The following is a 15,523-nucleotide window of genomic DNA, read 5'->3' on the forward strand; positions in this document are numbered from 1 at the left end:
GGGGGGAGAAATGATCTGAAACATTACCGTTTACCTTCCAGCTGCAGGTTGGTGTCTTGAATCATTGACATTTCACCTGTAATTTAATTTCTATTACTAATTAATTGTGGGAGCTCTTTTCCCTAGGCACTAGACCATCAGGCTTTTATGGAGTCTGTCAGTAAATAATATTACTAAACACCCATATAGTCTTACAGACACTCAAAAAATATTTAGCTGTACATACGAAAATAGATATGCTCTTTTTCAAGTTAGTAACATATAATAACCATCTAGTTACTGTACTGGGCAGCTGGCTCTAGGTGGCCCTGCTTCAGCAAGGCAGTTGAATGAGATGACCTCCAGAGTCACTTCCATTCTCAACCAGTCTGTGATTCTGTAATATGTTAATTTTCTTTCTTCAGCTCAATCATACTATCCAATGATGTCTTTCAAAATTATTCAAGTATCAGAGTTGACAAAGATCACTGTTTTGAAATACTTCTTTAGTAAATATCCTACAGGGGAGATTTTCAAATGCTTTAAATTAAAATCTGTGCCTTTGTCTTTTTCTATACTGACTGATATTTTCTTTAAGTAAAGAAAGCTAGAGTAGATCTTGTACAGGCAGCTTAAGGATGACATCATTGGATTCAGGAGAATTGTTATATGTTAAAAATATAATCAGATCTACAGGTAATAGCAGGAATTGAAAGAAAAGATTTTTTAAATCCATTTCAATTACTTGTCACGTACAGTGGATTCAACAAGAAGCTATATTTCATACCAGGAGGATTTAAATACAAACTTAGTCAGAGAACAAAGGGATTTTCAGTTTATGTGTTCTGTGTACATAGAAGAGGGAGCAGAATGGATTTGTTGTGCTAAAGTCCTGGCTAAGGTAGTGCTGAGAACAGCATAGATAAAGGACTTAGTGTGGCTAGAGGAGAACAAACAACATTTGTTTATGGACTCCAGTGCCCTGCAAGGATGAACCCTGATTAGATGTGAACCCTACAAAGAGTTTAAGGGGCTTGGTGGAACAGGTATAATTAATCTGTGTTTGGTTGTCAAACTGACTCAGTAATAAGAAAGTTATGTGGGTGTATATGTTTTATCATTCTTAAACTCAAATTACATTCAGGATTATTTAACAGTCAAATAGGAAAATTTGATTTACAAATGCCTCAAGCAAATATTCAAGACTGGTTGCATCTGTTGCTTACAGACAGTGAGATCTGACATGCAGGACTCCTTTTCTGTAAGAACTGTGGTATAGATACCACGATCACTAATAACTCTTTGCAGAACAGCATTTTAAATCTGTTAGCATTGAGAATTTACAGATTACCCAAGGATTATGTAACACTATTGATCATATTTTTGCAGAAGTTTTTGAGCTGCTGGATTATTTTTTATCTTACTAATTTAATCACACACTCATGAGTCTGTCCTTTCACCAGTACACAAATTAGTTACCAGGATACTGGATATTAAAAAGTCTGCAGCTAGATACTGGTAAGATGCAGTCAACAGGAAGTTATATGAATTCAAACCCAATAAACAGTGAGATGAATGTATCATTATCAGCTCACCTTTGTGATTATCAAGCTTAGTCATGAATATTTAAAGAACTTTTTAATAACTGTTCTTTATATGAAATACTGTGACCTGTTTTTGAAGCAATTTAATGTCATAATAGTTCAATATTTAAATATATTCAAATATATGTCTTTAGACATTTTAGCAAGCCATAGCATTTAAAGCTGTGCAAGCAAAAACAGTATGTAGAATCTGCTGTCATGTTCTAAGATGAAGTGGAACCTGAAGAAAATAGAGCATTATCAGTGGTTCAGTACACCATGGGTTTTGAAGAAAAAACTATGTGATGACTCATTACTGCAATTACACACAATTATTCTTCTTATATAATGTAGTAATTCTTCTTATGTAATTATAAGTCCTGCAGCATAATACAATAAACACTGAACTGATCAGTGCAGTATAATGTTGAGTATGTAGGCTCAACCCATTTTTATGATGGTATCATCCAGTACTAAAACATAAGAAACCAGAAATCCTTTAGAGACTATAAAAGAGCTTTCTTTTCCCAAATGTTTACAAGTTAGGTCAAAATCCTGGTTTCTGCTGTAATCAGTGTCCATGTTCCCAATGGAAGCAAGATTTCATTTCAAACGGAGAAAGCAGGAAGATTTTCAGCATGATCCCCTTGTCTCAGTTTTCTTCATTGGCCCAGGCTTTTTTGAATTCAGTTCTAGAATGATATATGTGCTGAAGTAATCAATACAAAGAATCTTTTGCTGTATTGTGGAAGTGTTTGTCATATTTTAGATCTCTGAAATGTATCGCATTTTTATCTCCTTTCCTTTCTCGCCTTTTCCTTATGTATGATACCCCAAGAAAAAAGGTTTGGCAATAAGTCATCACCAAACATATTGCTACTTAAGAGTGCTTGATTAACAGTATGTCTGTCCACCGAAATCAGAAATGAGACACAAACCTTAATTCTGTTTAAATGTTTGCAGCATAACCTTGTCAGTGTGTTAAGTTTCATATTAACAGGCTCAGTGGGGAGAGATGCATCCTTATGGTGCTGCATAACAAGTCATCAGGACAGGGCAATGGGGAACATTTGTCTATCAATGGGAAAAGCCACTGTTTGTAGGTCAGTTAAGTACTTCTCCACCAAAGTAACATTTACATTACCAAAGAGGAAAGTTTTGGCATTTCTGTTAAAGTGTCAGCAAATGAGTGAAAGATACATTTATTTTTGAAAGTACATTTGACTCTGCACTCCTCAAGGAACCTAAGGAGATTGCTGTAAAAACTAACATACTTTACCACCAACTAACATAATTTACCAGGTTCTCTCTGATGAGAAGTGGAGCCTGAGACACAGAACATATGAAACGACAAAATTTCTGATGAATTGGGTCAAGAAAATGTCCACAGTAAATCAGTAGCAAATAGCAACTTCTTTTTAAGTTTATTGGTTTTATAAGAAAGTTAAAGAAAAGGTTTGGTTTGTTTGCATTTACCTTTGTCTTCCAAAAAACTTTCTGTATGTTATATATAAATATTTTTATTTTTTAAGTTTACTTTCAAAATAACTGGCTAGTATCAAGGCTTTGGTTGTTATTTTTACTCTGAGAGTGTGACAAATCTAGAGAACAAAGGCAATGTAAGACAAAGCCTTTTCCTTTCTATTTACTGGAGATGTTTAAAATGGACAGTTAAGGACCAGGGAAGGTGGACCAAAAGTATATACTAGAAAAACAAAATACAGAAAGTTATGTATATTGGCATTGTGATTTTATGTAATTTATGTGTATGTACAATTTCTTTTTAAAGGATAATCTTACTCATTGACCATGCCTGACCAGACCTACCAGACTGTCAACCCTTTTCACATTCCTGGTTGTGGTTGATGGAAGGTAGTACTGTCACCTTTCTCTAGAGCTATTTTTACTTCCATTCTTCAGCTGAGCAGCATTTTTCTTCTTCTGTATGCTGAGCAGCTTACATATTTTTTTAGCATCAGTTTCCTGAGTCTTTTAGTTCATAAGAAAGTTTAGAGACCAAAGAAGTCATTGTTGGAAGCTGAGGCACCACTCAAGTCAGTTCAGATCATTTGCATTCAAGTCAGTTGCCTGGAAACATGAATTTTTGAAAACATAGAACTTGGCTGGGTTTAGGAAACTACTTGCTAGAGAATGGAAGGGAGTTGTGTTGGAAGTTGTAAAGTTAAGTTTGGAAATTATTGTGAGAAACACAGATTGATGTTCTCTGTTAACTTAAGCCTGCTCAAGTTTAGCAGACACTTGATTTTGTGATTGTGTGAATACAGCATTAATGGATGTTAGTTCTTTGAGGGAAAGGGACTCTCCTGTCTGGGTTAAAATAAAGTCCTTGTTTTGCTCCTATAATTAATTTCATTTTATTTTCATGAACATTTTAGGTGTATCAATACATGCATGAAACCATAACTGTTAATGGCTGCCCCGAATTCCGAGCCAGGGCCACTGCAAAGGTAGGATACGTGCAGCTGTTGAAATACGTGTTACCAAAGTGATCTAGTAATTGACTGTGCGCGTGTGTGTTTCAGGTATTCGTGTGTACACTGTAAGAAAATTTAGACATCAGTGGCAGCCCAGAGTCTAGAACCAGTGCTACTTCCCAGGTAACAATCATAATGGAAAATTTCAACCTTTATGCTGCTTCTGTAGCTTAAGAAAAGAGAATGATTTTATGGAATATGATGCTTTTTGAAAAGTTGCTTTGCAAAAGCAAATCTACTGGTTCTTCTATAGCAGTCTGCCTGCAACAACCAATATTTTAATGGACTGGTTTCCCATACATCTCATCCAGAGAGGACACAGTTATTTGGGAGGTAGAAACTAAACAATCAAAATTCCCCTTTTAACTAATGGGAAAACTGTAGGTACTGAGTAAGTGGTAAGGATAAACAGTGACAGAAATGGCCTGATCAACATTTTATTGACTCCACAGCTAAATGTAAGCCCGGGGTTTTTTTCTGATACATTGCCTGTCTTAATAAAATACAGTTTCTTTGTCCATGTGGACCTGCCTTTCTTATATCCTAAGACAATGACAGCTCTGTTACTGCTGCTGCTGAAATGATAAGGGTTTCACACAACCATGAAAGAACCCATTCTATGTGCCAGTATGAAATATGCTCTGTATTTCATAACATGCACAAACATAGATGCTTCCCAACAAGAGGGTCCACCATGGCTTTCTTTTTCCCATTATCATTTTGCACAAAACAGTCTTTTATGTGGTATAGCAGATTCTATGCAAAATAAATTGCAAAACCCATAAATTTTTTAGAGATACTTCTTTATGGTCCCCTTCCTGTGAACATAAACTCCCTGAAGTCCTAGTGGAACTAAGATCTCTTACCATTAAGTATTTATGCTCAGAGATTTTAATTTAAAGCTGTATGAGAAGAGGAAGGTTGGGAGTGTGTTACAAGATGATATAAGAGTATTTTAGGGAAGCAAGCTCTATAATAGCAGCAAATAGCCTAATATACTCTAAATTGCAGCGTATTTTCCATATTAAATAGGACTTTCTTTTCTGTAGGCCATTTTTCTTATTTTAACCTTCTAATTGAAAGTTAATGGTCAATGTAAATTTTGTAAGATCTTTCATTCTATGTGGAGAAATGTGTATATGAAATCCTGATTTGTTTACACTGCAGATAAACATAGAAATTATTGCTATGTTTTTTAGTAAATGGGGAGAAGTCCAATTAGTGTTTCCCATTCTCATTTCTTACTCATATAGAACAGCAGGTTACAGAGCATTGTTTCAATAGTGCAATATTTCCTGGTTATTTCTGGGCTGTCTGCATTTCATTCTCCTAGTGCATTCATGTCTAACATAATATGTATGCATGATGACAAGTTCTGCATGTGCAAAAACATGTAATTTGGAATGATCCATTATATCACATCATCCATTAGCTTCGATTAAGCATAAGCATTATAGGATGCTCAGAAATATTAGCGTGATGCAAAATTGTTCAAGCAGTTTGAACTACAAACACATTTTAAAAACTATAAAATATTCTGTTAATGTTTATTTAATGATTTATTAAGACCAATAAGTAAGAAAATGCTTGTAGTGAAAAATCAAGTATAAATGTAATATTTTCGTGGATGCAAGCTTTACAGTATGTTACTTCTCTTTCTTTTTTCCCCTGGAATAAGTTAAACAATCTAGTTTTTTATAATTGATTTATGTATCTGTTATTGTCTTAAGATTTAATTTTTCCGTAGAAGTTTTGACATAATTATAAAATATAAACCTCTTATTCCTGTTCCAGAAGTTACTTAGTTTGCAAGACTTCACAAAGATTATAAACTCAACTTTTAATTTAATAATATAATCTGAGGATTTAAAATAAATAATTCCATAAGTCTGAAAGCAAAGCAGAGAGTTAAAAATTCAATTCATCCACTTAATTTCAACTAGGAACACATTAGAGATTCCATTATCTTACCCGACAGGGATAAATTTTCTCCCTGTGAAAAGGCAAAGAAGAAATGCACTAATGATCATAAGGATGTACCACCACAGAGTAAGGCTTCCTGGTGCCTGCTTCTGGCACTGCTGGTAACTTTCTGTATTATCTTTGACAAGTCACCTAACTCTTTGTTCCTCTGTTTATTCCTTTATTTCAGAAACATTGGCATAGAACTTAGTTTTTAAAATATTTTCAGATAATCAGAAAATGTCATAGTAAGATCCTGAAATGTTTTCACAGGAAGGAATTCTTCCTGCAAATGAACAACAAAGTGTCTATCACTGTTACCCTTAAATAGCCAAATCAATCATTTTTTTCTTCCAGGCAACAGTTGCTGCATTTGCTGCGAGTGAAGGCCATTCACACCCGCGAGTGGTGGAGCTGCCAAAGACTGAGGAAGGCCTGGGCTTTAATGTCATGGGAGGAAAGGAACAAAATTCACCTATTTATATTTCTCGCATCATTCCTGGAGGAGTGGCAGAAAGGCATGGTGGGCTCAAGCGTGGGGACCAACTGCTTTCAGTTAATGGAGTGGTATGTGGAAATTTGATAGAGCTTTCATATTCATCTGGATTTTCATTTTTCACAGCTGTTCTAACATCATGATTTAAAATGCAGCCACACGAAACAAAAATAATTAGTTCTGTGAGAGACCTTCAGTGTGCGTTTGTGGTGCAATGAGACAGAGCTCCACCAACAATTTTGTGCCATTATAATTTCTGTTGTAATGGAGAGTACTTGAAGAGCTTCATTTCAAATCCACACCACCTGCCTAATTTACAAGGAACCTACGTCCTTAATGATAATTGATAATTCAGCAAATTCCTCTTGCAGTAAAAGCTTAATAACAGATTGTCGTTCTTTCATTTTGTAGCCTTCAAGGCACACAGCCCTTTCCAAGCACAATGATGACACAATGGCACTTCTGTAGTCTTGTGACCTTCAAAGGCTCTCAACACATAAAATTGAAAGAAATTTGGTAAGCACATTTGGTGCTGATTTGCAGTGGAGGGTACATTCTAGATTTCTTTTAGTGATATTCATCCAGCTGTGATATCTTTGTCAGAGAAATCAGCAGTACAAATGCTCCCATACAGGGAGCATGTATGCTTGGTAAAATGGTACATTTTTTTCATGGTCATTTTTCATGTAAATCAAGCTGGAGTATTTTGTAGTAATTTCACCGTGAATGTCAACATGGAGGTAAAAAAAAAAAGGGCTGTTGGACTAGAGGATACATAAGGCTCTGACTCCATGATACAGGTTAAATTCTGCCTTTACATTACTTTTTAAAAGAGCACACAAAGCAAAATGAAAGTATTGAAAAGATTAGAATACTCATTCACATAACCTTACCCTTCACTTTGTGAACGTGTAAGTCTTTTTCCATGTAAACCTTCATCTGACCTTGTATTTAAATGCATCAAAGGCACAGAGTAGCAGTTTCTGAGTTCAGTCAGAAATCTAAGACTTTAAAACTTAAATTTCTTCGTTGTTGCAAGGTGAAAAACAATAAAAATGTTCTATGTTTTCATGTATTTCTCTCAATACTAGCTATTCCCTTTCTCTTGTAACAAAACATTTAGGGTAATACTTCAGACAGACTTTTTACCACTTCTTCTATCAGTTATCATGGTCTCAAAAGAGAAATACTATTTCTGAAAACTTGCTTGTACCAAATAGCAATAAGAAAGGAAAGAAAAACCCACTGAAAAGATTATTTAGTCTTCAATGAAAAGAACTAAATGGAATACTTTAGGAAGTTGGTTGTTTAAACTTTACACTGATTTAAAGTTAACCATAGATTTTTGTGGTTGTTTCTTTCAACAAGTGATTAAAAAGGTGAAAATAGTTTCAATTTTTCTAATCGATGGATGGTTCTTGAAAAATCCTTTTACTGTCAACAGTGTCTAGACAAGGACCAGAGAGGAAAGTGGTGAACATTCAGATGTCAAACTATATTGAATTTGACCCTCTTGTCACCTCTATTTTATGATTCTCCAGTCAAAAATTTGGTGTGTTCACTCTAGAATATCTATTTAGGTAATGCAGCAAAAAACACAGTACAAAATTCCCAATTGCATGTGGGCACAAGAGAAAGTTGCTTTAGAGATGCAAAAGAAGTATTTTTGTATTCAGAGTGTAAACAACAGAATTCAAAGTTTCAAGTTGCATACTTGAAACAATCACAGAATCATAGCACAGTTTGGGTTGAAAGGACCTTAAAAATGATCTTGTTCCAAGCCCCCTACCCGGGGTGGGAGCACCTACCACTAGAGCATGGTGCTCAGAACCCCATCCAAACTGACTTTGAACTTCCAGGGATGGGACATCTACAAGTTCTCTGTCAACCTTCACAGTAGTGAGCAACTGTTCATAAACCAGTCTTGGGCTAAATTATCCCACACAATATAATGTGTAAAAAGGCAAAAATTATAGAAGTGATTATTTGTTGTGAACAAGCTTGAGACAGGACAAAAAATATCTAAATTTAGCATTCTTCTCTGGGACTTACTCTGTGGTTCTCTTAATTTAGGTGGAGAAAAGCAAATAATGTACAATATGTACAATAGAACAGACAGTTCAGTGGTGGGACATGAAATAAAATATCTGTAACTTGTTTGTGCTCAATCACTGATGGTTATCCAACTTTATAATTAGGAACATAAAATTAGAGCTGTGTGTTCAGAATCCAGATTTGTTATCCCAGCATGACTGGGAAGAGTGTTCCTTGAGCTGTTTCGCTGCATGTTAAAAAACAGTGTTTTCTCATTATGCTGGGGATTTTTTACATACTTTTGTCCCACACCCCCTAAAAATAAAGGAAATTGAAAGCAGTAAGCCCTGCAGATGGCTCGACAAAAACACTTGCTGGTGCCTGTTGATATCTGGCAAAGATTCTGCATTTGTCAGATACCTTGTGTGAGTCAGATACAGAAAGGATGCAAAATAGATTTATAATGACTAATTTGTCAACCAAGTATTTCTGTAGGGATACCTAATAGAAATATTCTTCTTAGTCTCCCAACTTGTGGGCTAGCAGATGTTCTTTTTTGTCTTCAGGAAAGTGAATTTTTTTTCTTCTAGATTTATGGCAAGTCTGTGAACCAGGATAGAGTAATTGCTGGTATTTGCCCACACAATATCTGCAGTTCTTTCAGCTGTTCTTGTCTCTATAATGTTTTTCATCCTTCTCTTTCATGCAATCTGCCGATGCAATAATGGAAAAAGGAATAAGTGTATATAAGTATATGTAATAAAAAATAACATGTTAAGTAAATATATGCTTTCAAAAACAATTTTACCCATTAGGTGGGCAGTTTTATAGTAACATGAGTGTGTCAGATCCTTGCAATGTCCCCCACCAGCATAATCCAGTCAGCAAAGTACCTTGTAGAGGAATGACTGATACCAGCAGGAGTCCTTTGCCAGCCCAGCCTTAGAGGTTTGCAGAGGCAGAAGCATTTCAACAGCAAAACATCTCCCTTTGCCCTTTCCTTCTCCTGCTCTATTTCACTTCTGTAATACCTTGAAAACTGGAGTGCAAGCAGCAATAAAGACATTAAGAGCAAGTTTAACCATTGTATTAATAAGAGCAGAAAACTGTGGTTGTCAAGATCTGAGTGAGGTGTGTTCAGAGAGCAGGATTTATATTTAGCAGCACTATGTTTGCTGTTGGTTTTGTCCCCTCTTTGGTTATGGCTCAGAGCATTAGTCTTAATTCTGCATCGTTACCATTCAGATCAATGGGAGTTTTCCATTGACCTCGATAGCAACAAAGTCAAACCGTTCATTTCTATTTAAAAAATACTGTCTAAACTGTAAGAACAAGGCTGGGGACAACCAGGAGAGAAAACAAACAAGCATGAATTCAATGCAGTTTGCTAGGTTGTTGAATGAAGTATTAAAATACCCCATCTTATTATTCCCCCGCAGAACAATCAGAATTTCTTATTGGTGTTAATAAGAACCATCCAGCATTTTGCGAGCAAACAAATGTTTCTACTGCATGTAGCTTGGGAGGTTACAGTGCTTATTCATAGCCTGTTCTAAGTTCATGCTGTTACATGGCAAAACCAAAATGACACCACTGAATATCCTCTCATTTCCTCTGAATGTCCATGCCATGCCATTCTGACCATGATTTACAAGCAAAAAGGGAAATATAAAACAATTCTATTTGTACTCTTTCTCTCAAGACTTACATTTCCAAAATACATAAGAGTTTTAAAACACAGCAGGTAGTAAAACTTTGGTTTATTTTAAATCGGAAGAAAAAGACTTATTTTTAGATTATTTAAAACTCATGTGAAGGTCACAGATGTTCAGGCTGTTGAGGTTTTTTCTGTGCAGAGATACTTTCGGGTTTGGAATATGTCCTACGACATGTGGACAGTCGTGCACCAATAGAAAATTTTTCCCTTTTTCTTAAGGTGTGTAACAATGCATGTGCCTAAAAGGCATATGACTCCAGTCAGTCCACTTAATGGTAGAAATTGAATACTCTATTTAACAGCTGAGTCACCTCCTTGTTCTGGAAATTTACTGTTCCAAGCAACAATAGCATAGAAGATGGGGCTTGAAAATTAATACATGCCCAGCAGTGCATGTCTTACTTAATGCTTTCTTTTTAGTGGTCCCTTAAAAATTGTAAGGTGTGGAAACTGTGTAAAACTCTGCCACACTTTCCATATGAAAAAGACACAGCTCTGGATCAAAGCACTATTTTCACTATTAAATCTGTTCTCCCTGCTCGCAGAGTGTGGAAGGAGAGCACCACGAGAAGGCAGTGGAGCTGCTGAAGGCGGCCAAGGACAGCGTGAAGCTGGTGGTGCGCTACACTCCCAAGGTGCTGGAGGAGATGGAGGCTCGCTTCGAAAAGCTGAGAACAGCCCGGCGCCGGCAACAGCAGCAGCTGCTCATTCAGCAGCAGCAGCAGCAGCAAACTACACAGCAAAACCATATGTCGTAGGTGAGAGGATTCAGTGTTCTTCCCTAGAGTCCTCTGGCAGCACCCCACCTGGGCCAGCCACTCGCAGGGGTCTGTCAGGGCAGCGTCTGCTGCCAGAGCCCATCTCAGCCCCAGACAGGAGCAGGGCAGCCTCAGGCCTGGGCACCTGCCTGGGGATAGAGACAGTCTGGGACATGAGCCCACAGTGGGCCCAGTTTAGTGGCACCCCATGGCTGGGCAGGGCAGGGCTATGCTGAGATGGAGGATAGCCCTGCTGGGGCATTGCTGGGGCAGGAGATGGCAGCTCTGGTGGCTGGCATGAGGTCCTGGGCTGTGGACAGGATGGAGGGAGCCACAAGGGGGGCAGTCAGAGGCCCTTGGGGGCCTTGGAGGTACCCTTGGGGACCCAGCCAGCACATACTGCCAGGATGAGCAGAGCTCATTCTTCGGTACATTTCCACATGGTTTTTCCCAGTAAAGATGCATTTTGACAACAGGTTAAAGGCACTAGAAAATTCTGGAGCCAGTTTCCAACTGATAACCCTGAGATCAAAAGCCACTATGCACTTCTGGCTTATCTGTAAGTGAAAGGAGTCCTGGGAATGTTTTTTTTGTATTAACAACCAGAGCGTTTGTGACAAATAAGAATATGCCACCAGGTTTAGACAGTTTAAAGCATTTTCAACTAATCTGTTACAACTCTACAATGAAACCTCAAGATTTGCTGGTGGTAGGTGAAGAAAAGTCTTTGAAGCCTCTTCCTTGCCACAGGGAACACTTACTTCATTCTGGTTACTCTGCAGGGCATCTCTAAGTGCTTGCTTTTGGATACAGTTTGGTAGGAAGTATTTCCTTCACTCTTAACTGACATTCAAAATCACAATAACTTTCAAGAGGCTTGCAAGTCTCCCAGTGGTGTGTGAGGTTCAGAGGTTCTCTGTATATGCAGTTTTTCTGAAATCAGTGAGAGTTTGTGCTATGAATACATTTATAGATATGCTCCATTTGCCTAAATAAAAATCAAGTAGGAAGCATGTCCCAATGATTTAAATCCCAACCCTCATCTCATAACTGTTTGTTCCCAAAACAGTATACATGTACTAAAAGAGTCAATAAGTGACTCAGAAAGTCCCCAAATGGTCAAAATCTGAAGCTCCCAGTGATGGTTTCATCCTTATCAGTGTTGACACTGACCTCTGTTGGTATTCAGGGGAAAACACCCACCTTGTAAACACCCTGTCCTGTGACCACCAGTATTCCAGATTTGTTGGGGCAAACAAGGGCCCTGAGAATGTTTTGAATTCCACCTCAGAGCCTCTACTCAGACAAGAGGTATAAACAGTAGTATTTCATGAAGTAAGTTTGGGGTTTCTAAGTAAACTAAGGCTTTTGCAGGAGACAGACATACACATGAAGTTTTTAATTTTTTTCAGTCGCCTAAATCATTTCATTAGCAAGTAAGGAATTTTTGCTGATTTTAAATTGAAAGGGAGAAGTGGCAGGCAGAGACAGCCACCAGCTTAATTCCTCAATTCTTTCTGCTTGCTCTGAGCAGTGTGTTTCTTCAATTCTAGGTTGTTCTCAAGAAAGAAGAGGCCTCAATCAAGAGTTCAGTAATCAGGCAACCAGAGCTGTACTCTAGTATTCCAGCAAAAGAAAACAACTACAGGAACATGAAACAGAATTCATCTGGAGAATGTACAGTACCAGACAAAAGTGAGTTGTAGGGAGGGCACCATCATGATAAGGCTTTTCAGCACACAGTGGTCACAGATACCTTTTGCTTCTGTGACTCTATTCCCAATGAGAACAGCATGATTGGTAAACCCTATGAAACAGTGAAGTCCAGGGCTTCCAAATAATTCTGTTTGATCTCATCTTGCACTCCTTACTCTGACAAATTTCTAGTTGGCGTTCTCTAGTCACTGAAAGTTTTGTTTAGGGAGGTTAAGATTGGCTGCTTTTGAGAGCAGGATCTTTCTCTGCAGTTATCTCCAAAAATGAAAAACCATCAGTTCAGAATTTTGCCACAGACATCAAACTTGTACATCACGCTTCATAACCACTTTGTACTATATCTGGTAGAGCTGTTTTAACCTAACTCCCTGTTTATAATTTTCAGATTTCCCTCTGGAAATAGCAATTTACTATATTTATAAAGTATTCCATTTGTAGAAGCAATTGGCTTTTTACTCTTGGTGTTTCCATATATTTTATTATGCATCAACAGAGTGAGAAAGTTTTAGGTCAACTTTAATTTTATTAGTAGTAAAGTTAGGGAAGCCTAGAACTGTATTTTTAAACGTAGGTATTGCTTGTATCTATTATAGTTACTATTCAGAAATCTATAACTGGATATATTATATATTTATTCAATAAAATATATATTGTCTGAATGTACCTGTTAGAAAAGTAGGGTCTTTGCTTAGCATGTATTGCAAATGTAGTAAGCTAATGTTAGCAAAAGACCAAGCTTTGTTTGGCAGATATTACTGTGATAGAATAATTTCTGCACTTCTGTATTGTTTAATTTATTTTCCAGTCTAATGTTAATATATTTTAGAGAGGAGGAAATGTAAGTTGTTTCTTTTAGGACTCACACATTATCATTTAAATCAATTTGAAATTACAGTCTGACTTTTTTTTTTTTTAATTAAACTGAACTGGAATGTGCAAGCAAAATCTGTAAGTTCTTAAGTTTACATGTCTGCTTTTCCAAAGAAGATAGTCAAAGCTGGAAGGCCATAAATGTCATCTGCTTTCAAGAAAATAAGAAAATGGACCCTCAAATCCTTAAAAAAAAAGATCCATTTTACATGCCTTCTATGCTTCATTCGAAAAGACTTGGGGGACAAAAGGGGATTAGGGGAAAACCATACAGTCATTGCATGTTGGAAACTCCTGCTGATGTCAGTGAAAGTTCAATAATGTGCAGAATGGAATGTACAAATGGTCGGAAATAGTGTTCTGGTTATGGACTTGGAACAAAGTCAGAAACAATTCATATATCGGAGGGTCTTTTCTCAAACAGAGAGAGAAAGCTAAACAGGGTAAATTGGCAGTATCATAGCATCTGTTAGAAACCAAATGCAGGCTAGCCAACAGTCTTGACAGTGTTTGATCAGTGTAAGTAGCCATTGAAAGGAAATTACTGTATGTTAAGACCAAACAGCATGAATTCATCTAGAGAAGCCTCATTTTATACAGTGAGGTAATGATATTCAGCGACCATTGGTGACAATATCAATTAAGAGAGTGGAGCTTGAGAACTACCAGAACTGAAGATGAAATATATTGTATTGTGCTCTGCACGGTGTCTTTTTATACTTAATAAAATTGTACGTACCTATTTTAAAACTGTTCTCAAACAGGCATTGCTATTAATATTGAAAGTTTTTAAGTTGTTATTATGACTTCATATAACTGTCATGTATCTCATCAGTATGATTTGGATTACACTGGTAGCTGCATTTTCAGAGATCAAGTATTCAGGTTTAGTCAGCCCACTGTACTGCATTTTTCCAAACTGCCTCTCAACCTCCTTCCCTCCTCTTCCTCAAAAAATTTGAGTGGAATGTGCTGATTAATAAATTTCAATAATAGACTGTCATTCATATAGAGAAACATATAAAATTCATTTTCATATATTATTATTGAATAAATTATTTATACACATTAAAATTAACATTCTAGTCTTCACCAACATTTAACAGTAAGAACTGTCAATGACTTTGAAGTAGAAACAGGAAGAAATAGCTTTCTGTTGCTTTTCATGCCCCTTACTGATCAATAAAAGATACAGCTACTTAATCACAAAATAACCGCTGTCCCTAAGCCTGTGATGTGGTTTTGGTTGTAGCCAGTATTTTCATTTGTGATTTAAATGTATTTAGTCCTGATTTAACATGGTACTTCCACGTGTGCACATGAGCTGAATTAGTATCCAGAAGAAGTGCAGGGAAGACAGCCCTTTCCACATTCAGGTCTGCAGCTATTTGTGCATTGTATTTTAACTGATTGGTCTCCTGGCATTTGCTTTTACACTACACTAAACTGATATTCTTTCAGTCAACTTACTGAGTTTTATTGCCTATATTTACCTTTGGGGCTCCCCCTCATGTTTCTCTGCAGTGGCAGCAAACTGAGGTTAGAAATCCAAGATGCCTTTTTTGTCTCTTTATTACAGTAGCCAAAGGAGTGTTTACACACTCTTGCATCATGTTCATTTACACCAAAGATACAGATGCAGGATCTAATAATAATAGAAATTTAGTGTTGGTGGTATTTACTTAGTGAAGTGGATGGCTCTGCTGTGCTAGCCATAGTTTATCTGTTTGTGACATTTGATGTGACTGGCACTTTATAAGGCATTGAAGAATTCCGTAGTCTTTGATAAAGCAAAAAGCTCACTAGCTTGAATTTCAGAATTATGCAGAAAAGTGTCTGGAAGTACTAAGGACCATTCCATGTGTAAGCAGTGGATTATTAGCTAGAAGCAGTACTGTCCCTCCATAAGTATT

General features: G+C 36.9%; 1 protein-coding gene across 1 annotated transcript in view; it reads left to right on the forward strand.

The window, feature by feature from the left end:
* LIN7A (lin-7 homolog A, crumbs cell polarity complex component) overlaps window positions 1-14,688 on the forward strand; it is a 28,267-nt gene extending 13,579 nt beyond the window's left edge. Inside the window, exons 2-5 of the mRNA XM_031055596.1 lie at window positions 3,959-4,030; window positions 6,377-6,586; window positions 10,812-11,024; window positions 12,578-14,688. Coding sequence (XP_030911456.1) covers window positions 3,971-4,030; window positions 6,377-6,586; window positions 10,812-11,024 — 483 coding nt within the window. The 5' untranslated portion in view covers window positions 3,959-3,970 and the 3' untranslated portion in view covers window positions 12,578-14,688. The remainder of the gene's footprint in view (window positions 1-3,958; window positions 4,031-6,376; window positions 6,587-10,811; window positions 11,025-12,577) is intronic.
* The last annotated feature ends 835 nt before the right edge of the window (window positions 14,689-15,523 follow it).

The sequence above is a fragment of the Geospiza fortis genome, unplaced genomic scaffold (assembly GCF_000277835.1).
Source record: "Geospiza fortis unplaced genomic scaffold, GeoFor_1.0 scaffold166, whole genome shotgun sequence".
NCBI lineage: Eukaryota > Metazoa > Chordata > Aves > Passeriformes > Thraupidae > Geospiza > Geospiza fortis.